Consider the following 26,711-nt stretch of genomic DNA (forward strand, 5'->3'; position numbering starts at 1 on the left):
GGTGCTCTGGAGGCTCGGCTGGCTCCCTGCCGGCACCCTGCACCTCGCAGGGCACGCTGCTGTCTGCTCAGGTGGGGGAGCACAAAAGAGGCATTATTTTTCAGAGTCTCAGCAGTAGCTGGGAGTTGCCTGCGTTGCCCAGAAGCTCTGTGCATCTGGCTGCCGGCAAGCAACCTGGCTGGGCACCTCAGGCAGGGAGGGAGGAGATCCAAATCCTTATCTCCCTTACAGTGCCGACCCTGTGAAAGGCTGCGGTGTTTTCAGGCAACGCTGCTGCAGTGGGTGGTGGTGTCCTTTCAAGTGCTCTTAAGTTCAGAACCTTTGAAAGAAAGGAAGTAACGCTTTAGGACTTGCTGGTTTTCTTCTGAATGATTGATTGCCAAGGTTTGAGTGCTTTTGCTCAGTGAAGTATGGTTTCTAACACACCATTTTTCCCTCTGTCCTTTGAATCACTGATCGTAATGTTTGAGTTCAACTGAACAGAGTCATCGTGAGTCTGGTTATTTCTAAGGTGTAAAGCTAATCTTTTTTTCTGGTGTTTTCCCCCAACAGCGGACCTGAACAACGTCAGGTTCTCGGCATACAGAACTGCCATGAAGCTCCGCAGGCTGCAGAAAGCCCTCTGCTGTAAGTACTTGCCCCTGTGGTGTGGGCTGCCAGGAAGACTTTATTACCAAGCCATGAGCTGATTTGCAGTTTCAGAAGTAGAAAAGCACCCCCTCCACCCCCAAAATGCTGCTGGGTGCATGGAAGCCTCTCATCTGAGGGACCTCCTGCTGCCACGGCTTTGCACCTTCCTGACAAGTCAGAAGTGCTGGGCAGCCGACAGGTCTCTTGGTTATGAGACAAAACAGCGGATCAGGAACAAAATGAACATTCCCTGCATATTTCTCATCTTCACACTCTTTGGCCAGCTCTTTTCTCTATGTGCATTACTGAAGCCACATCAAATGCCAGCCACAGTTTTGCAGCTCAACAACGTGCAAGCAGGATTGTCCTGTAATAAGAACAGTGAGAGCTCGGATGCCAAACTGTGCCAGAGCTGGAATAGCTAATATTGTGTTAGGTTGACTCCTGAACCCTGGGGGGTTGCTGCGTTTAAATGAGATCATCACAATAAGCATTTAGCTTCATTTCACCCCAGCTTTGGGCTATGTTCAGAAGTCCCTAGTCACTCCTACAGTAGCGATGAGCACGGTCTGACATGGCAGTTCTCACAGCTGGTGTATGGTTTGCTGCCTGTCACTTCACTTACATGTCCGCTTCAGCTTGTTGTAACCTGATAGCTAAATCATTTGCTCATAATTTTCTTGGTAGGCCAATAAGTTACCAAAGCAAACAGTTTATTAAGCGGTACAATTTGGAGGGTTATTTAAATATTTTAATGTTCGCTATTCAGTGTTTAATTACAGGGTTAAATTTCTGACACAGTTGCAGTGTCTCAACTGTTGATTTATCTCAAGTTTAGATTTGTGCTCACATGCTTTCTGGAACTGTGTCAAACCTCAGGTTTTTTTTGAGCATGTTTACTTTTAGGCTTATAAGGATGGGTGAATTCCACTAATGAACAGACTTGATCTCTGGATTTATAAAAAATGAAATAAAAGAAAAAAAATTAAACACTAGGTGAAAATTCTTGTAACACAATGAAAAAGTTCAGCATGGATGTAGTAACAAAGATTGAATTTTGACAGCTGATGATAAGAAATACAAACATGTTTTTGTGACAGTCATTATGAAAAGGCAATGTAAAGAAACTGGAATGATATGCAGTGAAAAGTATCCGTAATCAGTGCAGCACTGAAGTAATGAACTGAAATTTTTGTGTAACTGACAAGCTTCTATGGTTGAAAGTACAAAACTTTGCATCCTGTTTTATCTGTAATTACCTTGATTCTGCCACTGAATAATTCTCCACTCATCTTGGGCTTTCCAGTGGGGAATTGTAATTATGCACTGAAGTCTGTTCATCTTTCAAGGTTATACTTAGGTAGATTTTCTGAGAATGGATGTTTTCAGAAACATGCAGTGGCGCTTACACTGAATACTTTAGCACATTCTTCACACTTGTATCTAAGGAGAAGTATTTAAGGAATTTGGTTAACAGTCTTTGTTCTTGCAAATATTTTTGCTTGGAGACACCATCCTTGTGTTTGTGTATTCTGTGATTTAAGTGTCACTTGTGAACTCAGTTTAATTAGATAAAAAAACTATTTACAAAATTCTTTTTCTGCAATTTGGCACTGGTAGAAATAGAGCACAGTGTTGGGATTCTACACGTAGCCCCAAATCCTTGAATTTTTCCTGCAGTAGGTGCTGCTTTCAGCTCTCAGTTTTTATTTCGGTTTTAAAATTGCAGGAGTGTAAAAGCTATACGTATATGTATTCTCTTCTGCAAACTGTGTAAAAAGCAGAACAATGTTACCTTCTGAGGAGTGTTTTCAGATTCTGAAGATGGGAACACAATAGTAGTCCGTAGATGTGGAAGTGCAGCCTATCTCAGTGGCGAGAATAGAAACACTTTTAAACATGAACTATACTTAGATTTTTGTTCAAAAATAACTTCTTTTCAGTTTGTAAATCAGCCCAATGAACATTAAGATGCTAGGGCTTTAAACCTGAAGGATAATAGGAAATTGTAATCCTTAACAAATAAATGTTTGTGTATTGTGTAACTTCAGGAGAATCTAGTGTGTGTCTCTATTGTCCCAGCCTGTGAAATTATTGTGGGCATGCCAGGTGTAACTATTACACCGTTTTTTTTAAATGTGTGATTTCCTTTGATAATCACATCAAAGCATGTTGACTTTCTTGCTTTGCTACTTTTAAAAGATCTGATCTTTAAGTGCAAACCACATCTGAACATTGTAAAGTCAATAAAATGTGATGTGTTCCCAAACTTTTCTTGGAGATGCCGCAAAAGAAAATATTCAAGAACTTCCTTTATATTTATATATATATATATATATATATATACAGGCTAGATTAAATATATATTTTTTAATGTATCAGCCAACTGCATGAGGTTACAGAGGAGGTCATTTTGCATCCTGGGAACACCATTAACACTTTTTATCACCAGCCATATGTTGAGTTTTGCCTAGGTTCAGTATATGACCTCCACAGCATACATTCTGCCTGTTAAATTGTCTCTTCTGGCCTTCAGCTGGTTAGTCATTCAAGGTCATCTTTCATACTTTTCCTGTATTCTGTCCACAGGTTGGCCTAGTTATAGACATTCTTAAGCTTATTCTCTTGCCTTAGAGGACAAGTAAATTTTTATATACATGACTTGGATTTCAAAATAAGCTAGGAGCTACAGTTCACACAAATTTTGTAGTCAGTTTTAGAATTTTAAATAGAAAAGAACAGAGGAGTGTCAACCTGAAAAACATACAAAGCATAAAGTGGTATGGTTTATTGTAATTAAAGCCGTGCAAATCACTGAATGTCCATGAATATGCAACTCTTCAATGTGTGTTTGGACTTGGCTTTTGAAAGGCTGTCATTCATGGGACTGCCATATTTGCTTTCAGGAAAGAAATACACAATTCCTAATTCTGGAGAGGCCCACAACACGTTACTTTAAATGTGGTGGGGAAATGCCAAGAGAAACTTACTCTGGTGAAGGCCAGAACAAATCTTCTTCCCGTGAAAAGATGTCCCCTAAAGCAGAGCTTGGTGGCAAACACTTCTTGCTCGTTTTAAGATGGACATGCATCATTACCTTCAAGATAGGACAGGCGTCTGATGAAGAGCAGGGTGAAGGGCTTTTCAGAAGTTGCTGCTTATTAGCAGGAAAAGCTTTCACAAAGTGGAATGACCCATGTTTAGCAGTTTCTGCATGTATAATTAAGCTGCCACCCAGGTGCCTGAGGGGTTCATTTAATTACTGTTGATTCATAGTCTCAAAGGAACTGAGAGTTCAGCCTAAAGCTCTGCATTAAAGGTGTTGTGAAAGCATTGCTGTATTTCCAATTTGGCTAATAAATTACTATAAGAAGAATAACTTGCTATGACTCTTAGGAATGGGTCTGATAAATATGCTTTTGCAGGATTGTAACACTGACCTTAGAATAGCTATATTTTATATGCTAGTAAGTTAAACATGATGTTGCAAAATATTTTCTTTTAGTAAATATCCACATGATAATGTGAAAAAGTAAATTCCTAATAAAGCCCAGTGCAAAACAGACCAACTCAAGTTCAATCTCTTGGTGTAATACTAGGGATAGAATTCAGGGCTTTCCTTCTTCACTCTAGCACTGGGTATGTCAGGCACACAGGATGAAATTTTCAGAAGTGCCTAAGGGATTTAGCAGCAGAAGTCCCCACTGATTTCCAGTGATATTTATACTCCCGAAATTCTTTTGGCAGTTACAAAATCCCAGCATACTGTCAGTGCAGTATTATCAAGCAGCCCTGTGTGCAGCTGAAGTATTTTTCATCAGGGTCAGTTTCATTCGTGATTGTATTCTGGGACACTCAAGTGTGAATTTGGCAAATGTGCCCCTAAACCAAATGAAGTTCTAAAAAAATAAAATAAATCTTATATGGGGTTCTGCATTTAGACAATTTATTTTTATTTTTATTTTTTTGACATTACCAAGAGGTGTTGCTTACCAGGACTCAATAAAACATATTTTTATTCCAATGACAGAAAAACTGGTCTTGCAATTGGGTCAGTTTATTTCCCAGTTCTGTAACAAGTTTCCAGAATGGTTTCAGGCAGTTCACTTTAGGCCAAAAATCCACAACCCCAAGTCATGCTGAATTATGCTGCACTTTGTAACTAACCATGGTATGAGAGGGCTTAACAGCATCTAGACTTTTATCTCACATTTTCTCGCCCTCTGGAAATTCCTTTCAAGGATTTACAAAGGTTTTCATATGGCAGCAAGAAGATCTGATGCCCCAGATAGTCTATTTTTTCTGATTTGTTTTGATTCCTGTTTTGCATTGTACACCAGCATCTCATAACTCTCTGATTTGGTGTCCCTCAAAATATGATACTGCTGTTGATGTTATTTTTCAGAAAGTAAGAATAATTTTAAGAGCTGATGGGAAATTCTATTTTGCTATGGGCATCCAAATTTCAAAATACAGTTGGCTTAAATTTGAATGAAAATCAAGATTTTAAATGTCTGTGGCAGAAATCTCTGTTGTATGTTGATTGATAAGTTTTAAATTTGTCTCACTCTGTAATGTCATAGAGATACTTCTAAATGTAAAAGGTCTTCAGAATTAAAAATCTATAAATTCTATTAGTAAGTACTGGAACAGGTCTGGAATCTTCTTTTCCATGTTCTCGCCAGAGAAAAAGTAGCAGAGAAGTTAACCCTGCCTCAGCTGTGATTCATTTGCTTATTCCTTGTGGAATTTGGTTCAGTGAAGATTGTTTGACTTCTGTAGGAATTGAGTGTCACGTCTCATGAAAGCTGATGACACATACCATGTTTAGAGCACATCCAGTGAATGCAGTAGTCAAATATTAGCCTATCTGTAGGAACATAAAACATGGAATATGGAGTTTTTTCTTACACAGTAATTTACGTAATATTTCCATACAATCCAATAGCATAGTAGGTACTTTACAGCTAAAAATGAGTTTTCATTTTATAAACGTTGCTGTTTAAGACCACAGCTGAATAAACAGTGCACCTGTAGGACTCTTGGAACCAGTCTTGCACCTGACTTGCAGAGGATATAAAATGTCCTTTGGCCAGGCATGTAAGCCAAGCAAATTCTTGTACCTAAATTTATCTTTTGGGTACAGGTAGTACAACTGCTGTTTCTCTGCAATCTTTATTGCGTTGTTTTGTTTTAACAGTGGATCTCCTGAGTCTGTCTGCTGCATGCGATGCCTTGGACCAGCACAACCTCAAGCAAAATGACCAGCCGATGGATATTCTACAGATCATTAACTGCTTGACTACTATTTATGATCGACTGGAACAGGAGCACAACAACTTGGTCAATGTTCCTCTCTGCGTGGACATGTGCCTCAACTGGCTGCTGAATGTCTATGACACGTATGTATGGGTGCTGTAAACGTAGCACACTGAAAAGCTTTGCTAGCACCACAAGGGGAAGGGGGAAAGGGTAATGAGCTGGCTGCCTCGTTGTAAAATGAATGGCTTGAAGCTGGAAAAACAGCAGTTGGAGTGAAAGTTTAAGAAACCTAATGATTTAATGGCTGCATTTAGTTGAATCGATACAGCCCTTGGTTAGGCATGCAATACTAGATTTATTAAGCTAAGCAACGAGAGAGCTGGAAAAGAGAGCACACTGCTGTGTTCAGAGCAATTCCAGGACTGCACCTCCTCTCTTGGTCAAGGCTTTGCCCGGCTTTTAAAATTTCTTTAGATAAAGAAATTAAAGAGCAACACATGAACACCATCACATAGACTCTTGCATGTGTCAGTATTTTTGTGTGCTAAACCTTTACAGAGCTGTTCATTTTCTGTAGCTTTCAATCTGTAATCCTTGCTCAAAGCTGAAAGAGACTCATCTATACTCTGATGTGTTTAGAACCCTTCGCAGTCAGATTTGAGAAATGCTTCATCTAAAATTTAATTTGAAAAAGGGTACCTATAACTATAAATACAAGAGAGTAAATTTACCTAAATAAAATTATAATGGCGTTCCATTCAATGAGTTAGTGATGTTGCTCAGAATGCACAGATAAATTCCAAAGCACATTTTGTAAGTCAGTTTTAGACTAAGCCATGATTCTTGTATTTGGTGAATTTAGTGAAAAAAAGATGTCAGTGGAAGTCTTTATTTGTTGTTTTTTTCGTGTTCTTATCAGCTACCTTCAGCCGGACATGCTCATTACTGTGGCAGAATAAACATTCATGTATAGAAATGGAAAGACATGAAACAATTGCTGTGTTGCCACTGACATTTTGAACTGTAGTGCCATAACATCATTCTTCCATCCACCCTTTATCACAGCACTGAAGCTTCAGTGATCACCTGCACACAAAAAAGTACAGATGTGTATACAATCTCTTCCTGCAGCATCACGTCTGATAAGACAGTTGCTTATAACATCATCTGCAGCAGCTGTACAATCCTGTGAAGTGGATTACCCACATTACATTATATTTTTGTGTAGTGTACTGGTAGGAGGGAATGGGGCTGTATTCATTTAACTGTCAGGGTTTTTTTTCTTTAATCTGCTTTGGCTTTCACTGAACTCTGATCCAGTTTTGAATTATCATCTAATACGAGTAACATATATATGAAGTTGGTGAAAAACAAAAAAGATGCACTAGAGATGTTAATCCAGATCAGCCACGCTAGTGGCAGAGAGGGAAATAGAAGTAATTCCCCAGGCTGCTCCTAAGCTGGACCATCCGGTTTAGATTTACTGTGTCCAGTCTAGCTTTTGTTATGTAGCACTCTGCTGAAAGTACAGCATTAGAAATTATAATTGGCTGCCTCCAGGCAATTCCCTAGGTATGCTAGGGAATTGTATATTGCAGGACTCGATGAAACACAGAGTTGTTTTATGTGTGAGGAAAGCTCCTAGCTGTTTTGCTGAAAGTCAAGTTTGAATTATGCTGGTAGAGAGGTGACCTTGGGGTTACAAGTGTTTAGTTTTCATTGTAAACTTAATAGGAAGAGATCAACTGAAGTGCATAGTAGTACTGGAGACGTTAATTCAATGTAGTGAATCTTTACTTTTCTTATAATTGAAAACTGTCATTTGTAAAGATACTAATCAAATTCACAGTCAATGACTGATCTAATTATGGGCACAGCTCTGCAAATCCAGCACGTTTCAGATTTGTTTTAATTGATCAGTCACTCATGCTCATTTGCAGTAGCATGGTAAATTACTGATTTGACTTGGGAGGAGAGTAGAGTGAACTGAACAACTCATGGTTCGTGCAGGTTCCAATTTAATATGCCTTGCAGGGAAATAATCATTCTACATTCTTCTCCTGTATAATTTGCATGAGCCTGGTATTCATCAGCAGGAGTTTCTCAGGGCACAGATGATAATTAATTTGGAAAAGGTTTGAAGGAGGGGAGTAAAAAGAGCGGAGAGGGGAAAGCATAGGTAAGCAACAAATGCGTGTTCATGGTGAAAAACACAATATTTATTTAATTTTTTTTAAAGGCTGCAAATTCTGACTTCTGCCTTGTCCACCAGTTTCTGCCTGCACGTTTTGTAGGTGTTGCAGGGAAGATACATAGGTAAAGGAGTACAGTTGACTCTTATGATGCTTTTGTAGGACTAAAAAGAAAACATGCATGTTGGCTGAACAGTACAGCCTACTGCATGAGTACAGTGTACCTGTACATGACTTACCATATTTTCAGTGGTGGTCTTTTACTGGTGGCACTTCAAAGGTGTTGATAAGGCTGTGCTTCCAAAAGCCGTGTTTAGACATAGGCTTACTATGTTGTGTATGTCTCATTTGCAATAGACGTTACACGTTTGTAATGCTACATGAAATAAAAGTCTTAGGGGAAGCCAGCAGCAGGAAGCAAATTGAACTAAACCAGGTACCTGAGAGAAGATCTGAAGGTTTGTCACTGTGCTGCTGGCAGCACAGAGGATGATGTTGTTACCACAGTCACATTAAAAAGCAGAAGCGATAGCACAGGCATGTCACAAACCAGTGTGAAGGTGAGCGTGAAGGAAGACTGAGTCAAGGCAGTGCAATAACTGACGTGGAGGAGGACCAGGGCTGTCGGCCTGCTCAGGTTTGAGTGATAGGAGAAGGAGCTCAGAAACAACATCATTACGGTAATGACTCAACTGTACAACCTGCCTTCGTTCTCCCTGGTTTTAGGCAAGCTTAATCAGTCACCTGAACATCTTGCTAGTGCCATTTCTGTTGTTATTTCTGCATGAGACTGTTCCTAGTTGAACTGGTACAACTGCACAATTCAGTTTAACTATGCCTGTGGAACACAACCATATTTTACATTCAGTTTACTGTGTATGTGATAGCAGGCTAGTTTATGCTATGCAAAGTGGTTCTTTGTGTGCCTTTAAAATAAAACTGCAGAACAATGTTAAACTTCGTAATAGTCAACAAGTTATTATATGAATGGATTATATTATCAGCCAATGTTTCTTTTCTATTAGGGGTCGAACAGGAAGGATCCGTGTTTTATCTTTCAAAACTGGTGTTGTATCCCTTTGTAAAGCACACCTGGAAGACAAGTATAGATGTAAGTCAATGTAATTCTTTTTTTCTTTGATAGTTTGTGTTTATTTAATGTTTTCATTACCCCTATTTGTTCTAGGTACTTTAGCATAGTGGTCACCAAACTTTCTGATCATGCAAAAAAAATATAATAGGTAAAAAAATCTTTGAGCATGCACCCCTAATATATGCATATTTATTTATTTATATATATGCACTAGTGTGCTATATGTACATAACATACATTATAAAGTATGGACAAAAATAGAAATTAAAAAGGGATGAGATAAAGATGAAATAAATACTATTTTTATTTCTTTATATATAATTTATTAATTGTTCAAAAATACGTTTTACTGCACCCCAATGGATTTGCACACCCACTGGGGTACATACACCTCACTTTGAAGACCACTGGTTTAGCACACCTTCATACACAAAAAATGTGCATGCACACACTTGGCTGGAAGAATTCACGTGCTGAGATTTAACCTTTTCTTATAGAAGGGTGCCAGAACCCTTTTGCTGTACCACAGCAGACAAAAGAAAATGTATAAACAATAAGATGAAAAAGCCAGTAAAAAAGCAGCATTGATCCACAAGACATCATGCATTACACCATTTTGAAATATATTATCTTTTCAAAATATTTTCCACAATGTGATCAGAGTCTGAGTACCTTATGTTTAAATATAGTTGCTATCTGTAAATAAAAATTAAAGTCATGCAGTTATTTTGCATATTTTAATGGGTCATATCCTAAAATACTTGAAAAAATTCCACTTGAAGTTTTAGTTTCAGCTGACTAATGAATCAGTTCATTAGTGAGGCTAAGATCCAGAAAAGGTCTGCTGATAAGAGTATTTCTCAAGAGTAACTCTCTGGTTAAATTAAATTACATCACTCTTACATACGTGCATTGAAAAAAAGCCACCACCATTAGATTTTGAACCAGTGCTGTAGCAGTTCTTCATTAATGGTTATTATTTTATTATTCTTCTAATCCAAATTTAAGAAAGCTAATAAGAAAACATACAGTTCCAACAACGGATTCTGTTATATGAATTATACACGTCTGTGTATAATTGGATCAGATTTTAGGGCAATCACTATAAATGTCACAGTTTAGTTCTTTAGATGTTTCATGTGGGTTTTGTGAAAAATTATTCAGAAAATCTTTTTAAGAAAATTAATACAGATATTTTTTTAAATGATAGTCCATTGAGAATTATCAGAGTTATAAAGGAAAACATTTATTAATATATTATAGGCTCCTGTAGTGTGTATGCATGGTAATGCATAACCCCCTTCTAAGGCTGCAGAACGCAGTGTTTTACTGAGAGGTGTTTTACTGATTGAACACTGCATAGCTTTTGAGAGAGGAACAAATCGTCTCTGCCAGGCTGTGGTCATGCCGAAGTCATAGTGCCATTGCTGTTAGTATTGCTGCAAGTGCGTGATGAGTCGCGCCCCTTAAAGATTTTCTGATATTTGTGCAGCAGAGCAGCGTTGGTTCTCACAGAGCAGAATTCTTCAGGCTTGCAGAGGTGATGGAGAAGAAATTTTCTCAAAGTTACGTATCATAAAACTAGTATTGGTAAAAGTGAAACTTGTGTAATTAAAATGTAATCCTTTCTCTATCCATTCCTTTATTCCTTTGGAAAAAGACAGGTGTCAAAGCTGCCCTAGGAAGGTTACCGCGAAAAGTGCTGAATCACCTTTATAATTGTAACCCTGTTGTCAGGTGAAATACTAAGGCTCCAAAAAGGGATTTTTTTTTTCTAGTGGCTGACCTTCCTTTCTTCCTTCTTTCCTTTCTTCATTCCTTTTTTCCTTCCTTCTCTTTTTCTCTCTTTCTTTCTCTCTTTGAAAAATAAGCAGAATTTATTCAGGTCATGTATTGTCAACAGGGATATTACCAAATAAATATTTCAGTTAATGCTAACCTGATTTTCCTTATTACAAACTCTAAAACCTCCTCATTGTATACATAGTATAACTAATTCCCACTAAATTAAATTGGGCTCACAGAAGGATAATAATTCTGTCCTGTAAGGATCCTTTTCTAGAATGATGCAGTAATAGAACAAGACTTAAAGTGACATTTCACTTCAAAAATGAAAGCTTAATATGATATTAACATTCCCAGTGGATGACAGATTCTGTCATACTGCGATATTTTTCTTTCATTTTAGAAATACACCTGGATTAAAAGATTATGGTATATTGAAATTAGGAGCTCTTGTTTTCCAGATCAATTCATCTGAAAGAGAACTGGGTTCTGAATTGTACACTCATTGCTTAGAGCTGAAGAAGTGTTGTATGTCGTATGAGATTATTTTACTGTTAAACAGTATTTTTGAGGTGTTACCATTGCTGTGGATCAAAGATCCTGATGTTCAGTTGACTGTATGTCAGAATTACAGCTGCTATCATCAGTAATGGCATAGGCACTGTGGTAGAATGGCCTTTCTTCATGGGTACAAACAAATAATCCTATTAAAAATCAACATTTACTAACAGAAGCAGTGTTTGTAGGAAGAGAAGCAGACAAACTGCAGATACATTTACGTTCATGTCCATCAAAGCCATTTACCCCCCTTGTGAGACTTCAAAATTATGCAGTTTTCCTCCATACTTGTTGTGTCCCCGTTACGATGCTTCAGCCATGGTGTCTTTTTTGTTTCCCCAGACCTGTTCAAGCAAGTGGCGAGCTCCACCGGCTTCTGCGACCAGCGCCGACTGGGGCTCCTGTTGCACGACTCCATCCAGATCCCGCGGCAGCTAGGGGAGGTCGCCTCTTTCGGGGGCAGCAACATTGAGCCGAGTGTCAGAAGCTGCTTCCAGTTTGTAAGTTCATCTTCGCTCACTGTTCATTTTCTGATCTGTGTCTCCTTTCCAGCTAGCCTTTCTATTTTGGAATGAGACTGAAAATCTGGAGGAAGGGCTAGGGTAGCAAGGATTGTTTAGTGGTACTCACTAGTGTATTTCTTTGACAAGATATATATGAATTACACTGCTTCTTCTTAGGCGCCATATTCACCGCGATTGTGGCAGTGATTGAAGAAGCCTAGATTATCGTAGAATCACAGAATGGCTTGGGTTGGAAGGGACCTTAAAGAGCATGTAGTTCCAATCCTCCTGATATGAGCAGGGACACCTTGCCCTAGACCAGGTTGCTCAAAGCTCCATGCAGCCTGGCCTTGCACAGGGTTGTCAAAGTTTATGTTGTCATCTGGACAGCAAGTAGTTGGCACCAGGGCCCGTGTAGTAACTGAATCCTGCAAGCAGTGGAAGTCTGTGTTGTGGAAGTTCCTGCTTTTACAATTTTCTGCTGCCAGCAGTAGATCACCATTTATTTGCTGCCATGTAGGTAAACAGCAATGGTTAAACTCATTTTTGTGTATATACATACCAATGGCAGCCAGGTGCTCAGCAGAGGGATGCAGAAAGATGACTGACTGAAGTGCTTACTAGGGGTGAGGAGCACTTGATGAGCTCCTTTCATTGTTTGAATGGGTAATGCTATTTTTCTTTCAACAGTACTAAAAGAATTTCTGCCCTATCTTTTGAGGAATACACAGCCAACTCCAGGCTCTTTTTCAAGCTTGTAAATTATTTAATCTGAGGAGGAAGAGAGTTAAGGGAATTATTCATCTTTCTGCTAACCAACAGCAAAATGCAAAAGATTAAGACAGCTGCTTAATGAAAAGGTAGAGGATGGGAGGTAATGTATGGTCTGTGATAACTCTCAATGCATCTTCTGCATCACAATAGAAGAAACTCTTGTTCAATCCCTTAAATATCTTGTTTTTTTTTCTGTTAGCTGGATGGGAGCAGGGGGAATTGTTTGCTTCTTTCTTTACCTGCTGCTCAAGTTTCATGAGGTGGTAGTTTCAGTTCTGTAATAAGGAAAGACAGCAAGTTTTTTTCAGTAAATAATAATGCTTGGAAGTCATCTTTGTATGCGCAGGGACTATAAAAATCAAATTCTAAAATGAACAGAAACTTCTAGTTGCAGGGGGATGTTTGCTTTCTGTATTTTTTAAACTTATTTTGTCAGATTGATTCTGTAAGATTCATATTTTTTCATTTCCATCATCTGTGTCTTGACCTTTAATAATTCTAGTATGTATTTGATGTCATTTCCAGATGAATGGTTTTTACGGCCATATTCTGGGTGGATAAGCCATGCTGATAAACTGTGCGTGGTAACTTTTATAGCTAGGTTAGACCCTGCTATGGCTTTCAAGGCTTTTGAAGGTGTTCCACACGGGGGTTCAGGTAAGACTAACACAAAATAATGCCACAGCAAATCCGTGGTGAGAATCTACATGTCAAAAGCTGGCTTGTGCAAATGACTTTGCGAGAAAATTAGGGATCACCAGGTCCTATCATTTTCCAGAATGAACAGCAAACACGCTTAAAAAATGGTGTTGAGAAACTGATAAGGAGAATGAACTTGGAATCTGACAAAAACTTTTTTTTTGGAAAGAGGGATAATGTGTGTTTATATTAGGGAAAAAAACAACAGTAAAATGAGTAGTGATGGGACACACAACATTTTTTTATAAAATAGGAATAAAAAAACTTGGAATAAATGGTTGTTTGAATAAAATGAGTTAGCAAACTTGTCTTACTGCAAATGAAGAAATGCCAACAGGCAACCCAGGTGCCAGCATTTCTAGAAGAACAGCTGGGCACAACCTTTCACCGGGCCATAAATCAGAAAGATGGAAAAACTGAGGTTTTCTTCTCTCACCTCCACTAAGAAACAGTGTTAGGAGGAATTGCGTCCTCTCTTTTTCCTGCAGATGAAGCCTCCATTTTAACTTAAGTGGGAGGCTGTTTTCTGACCTGGCTTGAAGCAACAAAGACAACTTTCTAATAAGGCTTGAAATGGGGAGGGAGGCTTAAGCAAGGAAAGAAAGTCTGAAAAGGGAGGGAGTCCTAGGGAGAGGAGCAGAAACCCAAACATGGGAAGAAGGAACCAAAGAGTGGAAAAGAAAGGGCCTGGGTTGAAGGACCCCACCCTGAGGAAGGGATGGTATGAATAATTGGGGAAATAATAGTGATGAAAGCAACTGAAAGGCAGGGTAGGATGAGACATGAAAGAAAGCAACAAGGAATGGAGAGAAGTAAGACATTTGGAGGAGGAGTGGAGTGCAGAGAGATGCTTTTGGCGTAGGAGGTGCTGCAAGGCAGCGGTGCCTGGGGAAAGGAGCCCCTGAGGGGGAGCAACGCTGGCGCTTGGCAGCCGAGGGGGACTGCACAGGGTGCCCAGCAGGGACAGCCATCTCAGCCTGCAGAGGCGTGTGCCGCCCCTCCTGGCTTCCTCCCTCATCCTTTCTTCTCCTGATACCCTCTCAGCTTCCCCCACAGGGGAGGGAGGCATAATTTTCTTTCAGGGCCTTCCCTCTCTGTGTTTCCTGACCCGAGCCTGGGCTGGTTCCAGCTCTGCTCCTCTGGGGCGCTTGGTGCAGGGCACACTGCGAGCGGTACACAGGCCCGTCCGTGTGCGTGGCCCCGCGGCCCTCCCTCACGCGGCCCCTTACCATCTCCTCCATTTACTCCAGGCAGTTAATTCAGTTTTAAAAAATAGCGCCAGGATTCACAGTTTGCATTACTGTGTCAAAATTAAATTAAGTCTTTGCACGCCCACGGTAAGGAATGTCTTTTTTTTTTTTTTTTTTTTTTATATACGACTTTTATTTTGTTGTTCTGGTGATGATAAGCCAGCCATAAATTGCAGTAGTGTCAGGCTCTGCAGCAAACACGTGCTTCAGAAATCCCTCTGCCAGCCCCTTGGGTTTGGTGCCCTTGCCATGGCCTCGCCAGGTGCACACAGCAGCAGGGGACAAGGGGGCTTTTGCTGCGGTGGCGGGGCTGGTGGCCCTGCTTCAGGGCTGAAGGGTGAGCCCTTGGGAGTGCTGCTGGGGGTCTCTGCTGTAGGGAGCAGGTGCAGCTGACCTTCTGGGACTTCAAAGAAAGGGTGGTTTTGGTAAGAGCGATGAGTTCAGTCATAGGGACCTTCTGCCTGGGCCCACACTGCATAAAAGTAGCCTGTAGATCCATGAAAAACCAAGGGAGCTCAGTATTACTGCAGACTGAAAGCCCTTGCCTTCCAGGTATGTGATGGGTACATATTTTAAGTAAACAGGGTAATGAATTGTTATGGGCTAAAGGACAAATGTATTGTGTTTAAATCACAGTGCAAAACTACTAAGATGCTGTTTTGCATAATACAGAGAGACCTAGGTATTCACATCACTGCCATGTATGCTTTACCGTGACATTGGGACACTTAAGAAACGGGAGATGAAAGCAGAGACAGTGCAGCTCAGATGGAAATGTCTCTTGCTGTTTCTCAAAAAAGTTTGCATATTTGATTCTTGATTATCAGCTGTGTTAGGTATACTTTTTTCCCAGGGTGTTGAGTGCTTTGTATGGAAAACTGATACAGGTGAAGCTAAAGAGCAGTAAAATATGTACAATTAATTCATATCTATATTTTAGACCTTGTTTAATTTCACTTTGACAGAGGAAAGTATTTTAATACTCTGTTGTATAGTCTTCATTTCTAGGTTTGCACTTAGTCAGTGAAGATCAGCAGTAGATGGCAGGGTTTTTACAACCACTTAACTGCATGTCCAAACCCAGTATATTCACTCAGACAAATAGAAACCAAAATAGGGGCCTGTTAATCCTTATAGGAGTATGGGCAGTCCAAACCCTGGGTCAGGACCATGATAGTGGCTTCAGCTGTACATGCAGTGATTTGAGTGGTTTGGACAGTTGTTTTGTGGGGTCTGTTTTTCTGTTGTTGCTGGGGTGTTTTTTTATATATATATATATATTTTTTTTTTTTTTTTAATAGGAAATATCAGTACTGTGTACAAATAACTATGTATACTTAAATGGAGAGCTATGTGAAAATAACGTACAGATGCAGTGTTATTGTTGAGGGACTCGGGCTCTTTTGAGAGATTCAGACAGCCCTTATTTCTGTTCGTAGGATGTTACCTCTGCTTTTGGCTCTGACACAGGAGAACTGGCCTAAGGGGAACTAGCAAATCCTTCCTCAAGCTGCTATGCTGTAAATGTCAAGAAAACATCAATTCTGGTTTTATTTCAGTAAGAATTTATGAACCTGTGCCTGAGTTTGGGACGCTGTCTTGAAGAGTCCTATAAGTGAGCTGTTTTGAAGAGCTATTTTAAAGTGATTTAGGATTTGGGAGGTGGAGAGTAAGAAGATAGTGATTTTCAAGTGTGCATGGGATGTTGTGTATGATACAAAGCTGTATACTAAATGACTTCTGCATTCTTGCTTTTTTCATTAGTCTTTACCGCAACACTCAAAACATTAAGTGGAGCAGTGTAAGAGTAATGCAAGGGGTCAAAGTAATGATCTTAAGCATTGCTCCAACAGTCAGGCAGATTCAAGCAGTTAGTGTCACCCAGAGTTACCTTTGAAATAATCCTCCCTTCGTTGCCCATGAAACAGCACTAGTCTTAGAAACTATGAATCCTTGACTTGTGTTTTCTTGCCAGCTGGCAGTGGAGAGAACGCAAATGTGCTGGGGAAGCCATTCACGAGTGGAAGACAAGGTTCAGCGGGGTTTGGTCTAATGCTAAGCCCTTGGAGACAGGGCTTCTATTCATGGTTTGTGCTGCATTTTTCAACTTGAACAACTCACAGGAATCCCATTCCTCAGTTTCAGTTTGTCCAAAATAGTATTTACTTAGACTAATATAAAGCTTTCCATCCTAGATGGAAAACACCATTAAATTAATAATACTGAATTATTTCCCATTAGTTCCTTACCTTGCACCTAAACACAATGTACCTCATCAAAAGTGTTACCAGAAATTCATGCCATATTGTCTGACTGTCCAAAACCATACTGCATTGGTCACGCAACATCACAACTGTATTTTGGAGCATATTTTATATAATACATCGATAAAGTTCTTACACTGCAGAGTATTTTTTAAAATAATAGCTGAAAGAAGAGGAGGGAATAATAATAAATAATTTAAAAAACAGAAAAATTCAACTCCTAAGTATTGTATAAAGATGCCAACACCGCGCAGCTTCCCATTTCCCCATTGTTTCTGCAGAATAAATACTGAAAAACAGATGTGTGGAGCATGATGAATTTGAATGGCCCCAATAATAAATTGTTACTTGTAAGCTCGAAAGGGCTTTATGAATTTTACTTTATGATTCACTCTGTTATTACCATAAAAATTGGGAGTTCCACAGAAATGTGTTGAAGAGAAGAACCATTAATATTCTTTACAGCTCGCTCTTGTTGGTTCAGATATGTACTGCGTAAATTCAGACTTCTTCCCTTATGTAAAATCGTCAGCTGCTGCCTTTACTGGATTTAGAGATTATTAAAAAAAATCGTAATAGCAGCTCAGGGAACAGTCGAGAACTGTGTGTCCTCTACCATCTGACCCTGACCAGCTTTTCTCCACGTGGCTTTAAATCTTCATGTAATATAATTTGCAACCAGTTCTGATACATTTTAATGCACCTAATCTCTCTGAGCACAAGTTTTCGTACAGCCGGGGTGCGGAGCTCCGTGTGGGCAACCATTGGGACTGCTAGCAATCGCCAGTGACTGCAAAATTAAAATAGATCTTCGAATGTTACAGAAAGGCTTTCATCACTGCAACGTTTTCCCTGCAAATTTAGAGCAACTACAAGTGCAGAGTAGTGCTTTGAGCTGCTCATTTTTATTCTGTCCGCAGCTTGCGCTGCAGCATTTCAGTACACTTCATGTTTTTCTATTAGAAACGGAATATTAAAGAGATACTCCTAAAATATTAAAGGCTTAGAGGACCTTAGTACAGTAAGCGTAGTCTACCAGGCAGAGGAGTGGTTTGCCAGTGTAGTTCCTGGCGGATGCTGGCTCGCTGAGTGATCCACAGAAAATCACACCCCAGCCCCTTGCTGCCGTGGCTGCCAGCCGGAAAAGAGGCACATAAATGATTGCATTTCATAAATGCTCCTTCCTCTTAAGAGACTTCTAGAATTAATTTTGTTTTCTTGAATTCATTGATATCCTTCAGTGGAAAGCAGGGTCTGCTGCTCTGAACAAACTCTTGCCAGTGTTGCCTGGATGTTTCTTTACTTTTTCAGTTTTCTCTCAGTTTTGGTGCTGAGGTTGTTTTGGGGGAGAGGCAGGCATTGAGGGGACTTCATCTGAAGAACTGTAAATATGTTTGTGGCTTGATGGGTTTACCCCAGAAGAAAATCCCGACCAAAAAATATTTTGTTTCTAATTAACCAAAATATTGCAGCAGCATTTTAAGTCAATTTTAATGCAATGTATTATTCCAGAGACATTTGTGATTTTTTGTTTGTTTGTTTGTTCGTTTCTGTGTTTTTGTTTTTAATTTCCTTCTTGTGGTTAGGAGTTCAGTCTAGGAGACTTTGCATTTTTCTCAGTCTGCAAGTATTGATCAGTTAATTTCTTTGTCAAGATTATAAACAGTGTTAGCTTAAAAAAATGATAATACTGGTTTTCCCTCTAGCTCTTTCTGCCTTTATGTCTGTTGTGAAAAAAAAAAAAATCCCCAGATTTGTTGCTAGCATTGTATTTTAGTTGAAAGAAACTAAAGGTTTTAGCTATGTCATACTAAATTCAAATTTAATGAGAAATTGGGAAAGTAATTGGGAAAGAGCAAGCATTAAGAAAAAACACTCAATCCCCTATTCGTTGTGGTCCATATACATGATACATTAATGCTTATTATGTGCTTAAGTGCTTCTAATAGGTTTGGAACCACAAATTAAGTCTTTGCCTTGTGAAACTTCAAATACAAAAGATTGTCTCACAGAGGACTGTATTTGACTGGTTAGAGAAAAAAAAAAAGAAAGGCAGGGGGTTTAAATGTATTTGGTTCATACCCATGTTGTTCATGCTGGGTGAGGTGGGGTTGAAAAGTGTCAAGGAATTTAAGATAGCACGTAGCGGTGGTTTACAGAGATGCAGTGGGACAGTGTCCTGCTCCACCACTGCTTCTGTGCTCCGTGCGGGCTCCTCCTCCCTCCTGCCTTCCCGGTGGAGCCCTTCATTATCTCCACCTGATCCATCGTCTCTTCAGGGCTGAAACCAGGCTCCAGACACCCAGTTCAGTGCTTGCTCGGTGCTGTCCTTCACGCTGGAGAGGAGTTCCCATGTAAACATTCACACTGTCACTTTGCTTTGCTCCTCAAGATCCCTTTTGAAGCTGTTTGTCCATATTCCGCAATGTTCTTTTCGGTGGCTGGTCTGCCAGTGCAGCATGGCCTCTGCCTGTGCTGATTGCTGCTGTGGCTTCTCGTCTCTTTACTGTTTCTTGTTCCCTGCTGTAACGCTGAGAGGCAGGGACAAGACATGACTTCAGGTGTTTGCACGGTGCAATGGGAATCTGGTTTGTTATGGACGTTCCTTGAAGGTACTGTAGAACAGGTGCACAAAGTTTAGTTCTGTTCAGGATACGATGGGAAGGAAGCAGAGGACGGACTGCCACGAAGTTTTAATGGGCTTTTTGGCCCTTGGTAGAGAGGAGAAAGCAGGAGGTTAGCAGGAGGTGGAATACGAGGCTAAATGCATCATATTCTGTGGGACAAAACTGCGTTGTGTTCCCAGGCAATGACAAGGAATTTAACGATGGTGTGGTGGGAAGAGGGATTTTGAGGCATTTAAGGAGGCAGAATTTACGTGTTCAACAGTGGGCTTGAGAAAGAATTTGAATTATTTCCTTATACGTGCATTTTGAAGAAAGGTCAGGGTGGCAATGGAGGATGTTAAAGAGAAAGGAATTTTGATAAAAAGACATGCAATTTTTATGGGTTGGATAACATAAACAGTATTTTTTAAAATAAGAAATGAGAAACAGTGCTATGCAAGTACAGATAAGAGATATAGGAAACACAGGATTATCTTTTTTGCCAGATGCTTTGAGTGGATGATTTTTGTTTTAAAAGAGTACATGGTAGTGCTGTCTGTTGTAATAGAGAATAAGAAAAAGAGAGACTTGAAATGTTAATAATGTTCGGTTCTTGTTTTGAAGGCAGTATCCTGGAGATTTTTTTTATTTTTATTTTTTGGATGGGTGGATGGGAGGAAAAGCTGGATGGTGTTCAGGGAAAAGATGTGGAGCAGGTAGGAAACCAGTGACTTGAGCTGTTAGTTAGCTAGTACTACACAAATCCCTTCTGCTGAGCCCTTGTCTTTCTTCCACCTTTGCTCCAGGCCAATAACAAGCCCGAGATCGAAGCAGCCCTGTTTCTGGACTGGATGAGGCTGGAACCGCAGTCCATGGTGTGGCTGCCTGTGTTGCACAGGGTGGCTGCTGCCGAAACTGCCAAGCACCAAGCGAAGTGTAACATCTGCAAGGAGTGCCCAATTATCGGATTCAGGTACAAAGTAACTCCCTCTCTGCCTTGCGGAACACTGCTTGGTGGATCAGCATCTCTGTTTCCAGGCAAATCGTGTTCTTGATTTTATGCATGTTCAGGATAAGAAGAGTTGTGGTGGGATATGAGGGAGGGTGACGCTTAGACTGGGTGCAGTGATGAAAGAGCTGAAGAGAACAAAAAATTGCTTATCAGTTAAGATACTGCCGTTCCTCTAGGTCCTGCTCTCCCTTCCAGTCCTTCTTTGCCTCATCCAAAGTATTGACAAATTGCACAGCTAACAGGATTTGCTTTATATTCAGTCTGTCTTATACATGCAGCTTCATTTTCTGAATTGGATCCTAATGAACTGCTTTCTCTCATGTCGTAAAGCAAGGAAGTGACTTGAAAATTTACAGACATGTAAAGATACTGTGCATTTTTCAGAGGAATGTGGTTGGTGGAATATTAACCTAGTGTGCTGGAAATGTTGCTGATCTGTTTGAACATCTGGATCAACACTGTGGTTACTATAGCAATGAATAAGTCAATGGGTGGTAAAATGGCTGTGTGCTGGTATGCCTGTTGAGAATCCACTTAACAGCTAAGTAAATACTCACTTTCAATTATGCCTAGACTTGTTTTATCACTTTGCTTCCTAATAGCTGCTTTGTATGGTTTCTGTCCTTTCTGTTCATGGTCCTCTTTCACTGCTGGCATTTTTCCTTCCATCGTATTGTGTTGTTTACAAAGACCTTTTTGTAACTTTATTTGTAAAATGCATATCAACAACAACAGCAAGCAGTACCACATAGAAAAGCCATCATTTTGCTCTAACATGTGTGAGTATGAATGTTGCTTTTATATGTATAGTAGGGCAGTCCTTTCTCCTGTGCAATTGTACAGGCAGTGAGAAAGAGGAAATAACAAAGGTACTGCTTTGTTTTAAGTCTGATTTTTTTCTTCAGTCAGGCTGTTCCTTTAATCATCTAAACTCGTGTTCTTCTGCTTTTATTCCCCTTGCATATTGCAACTGGGATAATAGTAAGCATTACTGAAGAAGAGCAATGGATGGGATGTGACAAGTTCAACACATCCACAAAGTAAAAGTTTCCTGTTGCAGATACAGTTTGTGAAACTACTCAATTACTCACACGGTTTGTATAAACAGCCAGTGACAAGTGGATGGAATTGGAAAAATGCAGCACTTGGAAAATCAAAGGATGCTGAGTGAATGGATAGTCTGTAGTTAGCATCAGAAACATGGAGAGTGGACACTGGAGCTCTGTGTTTGTGTCTACTTTTACTTGTCTGATCTCATCTGTCTCTTAACTTCATATAACAATTCTATTATGGTAGTCGAATTTGTTGCAGATTTTTTTATGCGTTTGCAAGTCACCGAGACCTTGTTTACCCACTCGACAAAAAGACACTGTATTGGACAGCTTTTAGAAAGCTAATACTGTGAGCCTCAGTACACGTAAAACAATGCTCTTTTGAGGTTACTGTGACCGAACTGCTTAGCGTATTTGGAACAAGACAACCCTTATGCCTCCGGGTCTTTCAAGCACTTCAGCGTAGCATACACAACAGTTAGCTGTCTCATATTGCTGATGAGTTTAAATAATGGCCTGAAAGTGCATTCAGATTCTTGCAGAGATGGCATTCTATAAATGAAAATTATTTTGATGAAGATGATGGAAACCACATGAATACATTCCTACCTTGTATGCAGCACTCAACGGCTTGCTAGTGTTACTTGTTGAGGAGGGCATTGCTTATCTGAATTTTGTTTGCTCAAGAAGTTCTGTGTTAGGAGTCATGAAGGAGACCAGAAGAACTGAAATTAGCATTGTAGAAGCAAAAAGCTTGGTGCTGTCTTTTGCATATTATGAGAGAGGGGGATTCTGTAGATAGAACTCTTCACTGTTGCCCTCTGCTAGAAATTTTGTGATACAGAGTGATTCATTTTGAAGATTCAAATCTTTGATAAGCATCTGTGCTTTGTTGCTCTGAGGCAGCAATCCTGTCCCTTAAGTGGGCATTGTCGTGTATTGTGCGCTGTGTGACATCTCAGGGAAGAGCACTTAATGACACAGAAAGCTTCACGAGCTGACAGGAAGTATTCACCTACTGAGCTCTGAAGCCATGTTTTTTTCTTCCTCTTTTAGGTACAGAAGCTTAAAGCACTTTAACTATGACATCTGCCAAAGTTGCTTCTTCTCTGGTCGTGTTGCAAAAGGTCATAAAATGCACTATCCCATGGTGGAGTACTGCACACCAGTAAGTAGCTGTTTTACTGACCCTTACTGCCCGTTGTTAAGTAGAAAGGAAAAACTTCATTTGCTGTGTGCAAGGTAATGGAGCGTTTGAGTGGCTTTTTTCCCCCCTGTAAAGAAATCACCTTTTATAAATTCTACATTCCAGGAATTTCTAATGCTTAGTAAAAAGACACTCTGATAGTTGGAAGTAAATTGCGGTTTCATTGTTTGTGCAGTGCTGTGTCATAATATGTTACTGCATGCTAATGATCTGCTCCATGTTCAGTGCCGTACAGTTTACTTCATGTATCCTTCAAGAAGCCTGTGATTTGTGCAAATACATATTTCTATCTTAGATCACAATGTTTTCTCTGTATCAATGTGAGATTTTTCTTCCTTTCCCCAGCAAGTTTGTCGCTTCACTTATTTTGCTTGCTACACTACAATTGCATTTTCAAGGTCTTCACTATTTGACAGTATCTTTTTATTGTATGATGACTAGACAGTATAAAATACCAGGGAAATTCTTGGGAGTAGCAAGTTAGATTTCATTTCTGAAGACCAGAATTCATTGTGTTGAGTGCAGCACATTTGCTCTGTGCTGCATGGATGGTGTCATGAGGGTCTTCGCCCTTGTTATACAGTTCTCAAAAGGATCACTTTTGTGTAAATGCTTCTTCTGTACCAAGCATCTGGCAAAGAAAAATTTGTATTATTCTCTTGGTGTGTCGTCCCTCTTTCATTTTGGCCTCTCGTGACCACGGGAGAAGGGGCATAAATCAGAGGAGCTCTCAAGTGACCCTTCCACAGTGCAGCATGCCTGAGCTTTCAGCTGTGTTTGCTATTGTGTGTGGTGGTCTTGAAGCAGTATTGCACACACTGATTTCATTTCCTAATCTGATAATGTGGTCATTAGTCTTGTACTTTTGTCTGCTGGTCAAATGTAAATGGTGAAAACAAAGCATCAAAATTATATGTAGGCTAGCCTCATAAAATGTCATGAATAGTTTTTGCATCTTCATCCAAACAAAAAGGCATTGCCAAAATGAAGTAAAAACACTCAGCTTTTCTTAGGAAAGAGAGAGAAAAATTTATTCCCCTAAAACATAGTAAAGCAAATTCAGTGGGTTTTTTTAGTTGTAATTTATGGATATTTATTTACATTATCAACTTTTATTGTAGCATCTAAATGACACTGTTTAATCCAGTTCTTTGCTAGGGCAACCTATATATTTTTGCTTACTTTTTGTCAGCATTCACTGGCTGCTGCTTTTCAGCGTCTTCCCCCAAGGACTGAGGTTAGTGGGAAGGGTGGTTTGCCTGAGCTGCTGCACAGGTTGGAGAGAAATATTAGCACTGCTGAGACGAGTCTGAACAGACTTCTCCATCGCAGGCATTCCTGGAGCAAACTGTCACGATCCCAGCCGTAGCCCGCCAGGCTGGCCGGCCGTGCTGGAGCAGTCCTTCCAGTTGAGCTGAGTGCATTCTTGCTGAGTCGGCTGCTGGTTTGCTCCGCAGCTTGCTGCTCTGTCTCTTGTTCATAGGTGGTGTGGGAGTTTGCAAATGGTGCAGAGAACGCACAAACCAACGTCTTGCTGGTGTTTTCTTACCTGTTCCTAAGAAGTGTTTCAAGGAAAGTTCAAGGGAAGTGTGAGAAGTGAGAAATGAAGTAACGTTGTGAGACACTCCCACAGCCTGAAGCAACTCATTGCAACACAGGCAGGGTGCAGCAGGTTTCTGTTCTCCCTCACAATAGAGGTTGCACGATGATGAACAGAAAACTTGCAACAGCATCCAGGTTGCTGAATCAGAATAAAGAAGCATTTACAGACAGTAAATTTTGTTGTGAATTCTGAACTCCCACAGCCCGTGCTCTTGTGCTGTGCCTGGCTGTACCAGCAGTAAAGTGAATTAGAGTAGGATTAACTAGGAAAAAAAGGGAATGTGACACACAGCAAGCGCTGATCTTTTTTGTGTTGCTGCTATTGAAAAACTAAACCTAAGTACTGTGTGATTGAACAAGACATCCACTGAAGCTATCATGTCTAGTATGTAATTGTTTTTGAAATGAATGAAAACAATTTTGCAGATGGCAAAGCACTTTTTCCTCTTCCTCCAGACAAATCTCTCACCTTAGAATGCATTTTAGTGGACAGAAGACATGCAACGCCTTCTTTGACATATCCTTACAATAGCTAGATGAGCACAATGAAGCCTCTTGGTATTTTTATTCCCACTCCCTCTTACTACAAGGAAATTTTGGAGCACTGCAGCCTTTAATTCTGCTCAAAGGGAATTTGAGAACTCATGCTAAATGTCCAAGGGATGTGATAACTTCTTTCCTGCAAAGGGCTGAGGCAAAATAAGGGCAAGACAGTTCCCTAGTTTCTATTTAGACAGAAGAAGCAGCAATGGTTAATCAAAGAAAGGTGCCTTTTAAAAAGGTTTCAAGTAAAGCATAGAAGAACAGTTCTAGACCGAGGTTTCAGTGTAGCGTCATTTTTCTGTTTGGGTTTAACAAACAGTAACTCAGCAGCATAAAAATATGACCTTGTCAGAAGCAAGCATGTCAAACTGAGATAAGTTTCTACAGCTACTGTTTACAGTTGAGGCTGAGATCTGGGGTGAGGGTTTGGCAAGGCACTTTCTTAAACCAAACTGTGATAAGTCAGGTGGTGGTAAAGTTCTCCTGATGTCAAGAAGTAGTTTTGGTTTTGGAATAGTTTTGGAATGTGCAAGACCCAGCTGCCTACATATTACTTTCATTTAAGAGAACTAGGATGCTTGAAAACTCCACTGTTTCTTCCTCATAAATCCATTCTACTGAGAATTTTGTTTTGTATAGTTTTACTCTGAAAATCACGTGGAGTAAAACATCTGTGGAATAAATCAGAAAGTTTCACTGAAAATGGGCTCAGTCTATCAGTATGTCCACATAATAATCACTTTTTTTTTTTGCCGTTCTTGTGCTCCTTGAACAGTTTTGAAATTGAAACTGGATCACATTAGAGGTGCCTGGTGCTTGTCACTAGAAGACACTTTTTTCTTGGGATTCCTCTGATACCAGTCTTCAAACTAGATTGAAATGTTTCTATGCGAGCACGCTATTTTAATGTTTGGTTTTCATGTGGAAGGTTCAGGGGAGCTAACACGTCCCAGGAAAGTCTTAAGTGAAGAATGCTTTATTACTCATTGTGCCTGAAAACACAATCAAATTACAGTCAAATGCAATTGCAAGTGTTCACAACGTTGAAAATAGACAAAGTGGGAATAAAAGTTTATGAATTACACATGTGAGGAACATGAATTAAGCTGTGCTTAATCTATCTATACCAACACTAGGTATTAAAAGTTCTTCTCTGTTCCCAGCTGATCTGTTATAGCTGGTCTCTTGATGCTGACCTTCTTAGGGGCTCTCTCGATAGGCAGTGCAGATGGCATGCAGGAGAGAGAATTCCCTCCTGTTGGAGCCTCTAAGGCCAAATCAGTAAGTGCCCTTTCTGGAGTCCTCTAGGTGGTCCAGACGTACTTAATCTTTCCCAAAATGGCTTTACTTGGAATTTATTTAAATATTTTTGAGCATTAGCTCAGCTTCTTGAAAATACAAATGCTGCTGTACTGTCTTGCAGGTTCTGATATATTTTTTCTCTGCCAGTCATTGATCACACTGAATTTTCATACAAGATAGACTGACTGCAAAGAGAACCAGATTTGCTTTACATGAAGCTTGTAGGTATCCTCAGCACAGGAAGACCATTTGTCCTTTCTGTTAATGCATCTCAGTCTTCCTGCAAATTATTTTTCAGGGGATGCTTAATTTTTCTACGTGAGCAATCACTAAAACTACACACATCTGTGTATCAGCAGCTCTGTGAAAGTAGGCTT

At 39.9% G+C, this 26,711-nt stretch overlaps 1 protein-coding gene across 30 annotated transcripts in view; it reads left to right on the plus strand.

Moving 5' to 3' along the window:
* DMD (dystrophin) overlaps nt 1-26,711 on the plus strand; it is a 1,241,121-nt gene that overhangs the window by 1,171,871 nt on the left and 42,539 nt on the right. For all 30 annotated transcript variants that reach the window (XM_080576230.1, XM_080576221.1, XM_080576246.1 and 27 more), the window contains 6 exons: nt 553-627; nt 5,831-6,032; nt 9,110-9,195; nt 11,863-12,020; nt 20,423-20,589; nt 22,737-22,848. In XM_080576230.1, the coding sequence (XP_080432356.1) occupies nt 553-627; nt 5,831-6,032; nt 9,110-9,195; nt 11,863-12,020; nt 20,423-20,589; nt 22,737-22,848 (800 nt within the window). The remainder of the gene's footprint in view (nt 1-552; nt 628-5,830; nt 6,033-9,109; nt 9,196-11,862; nt 12,021-20,422; nt 20,590-22,736; nt 22,849-26,711) is intronic.

Source organism: Anser brachyrhynchus, assembly GCF_964034855.1.
Source record: "Anser brachyrhynchus genome assembly, chromosome: 1".
Classification (NCBI taxonomy): domain Eukaryota; kingdom Metazoa; phylum Chordata; class Aves; order Anseriformes; family Anatidae; genus Anser; species Anser brachyrhynchus.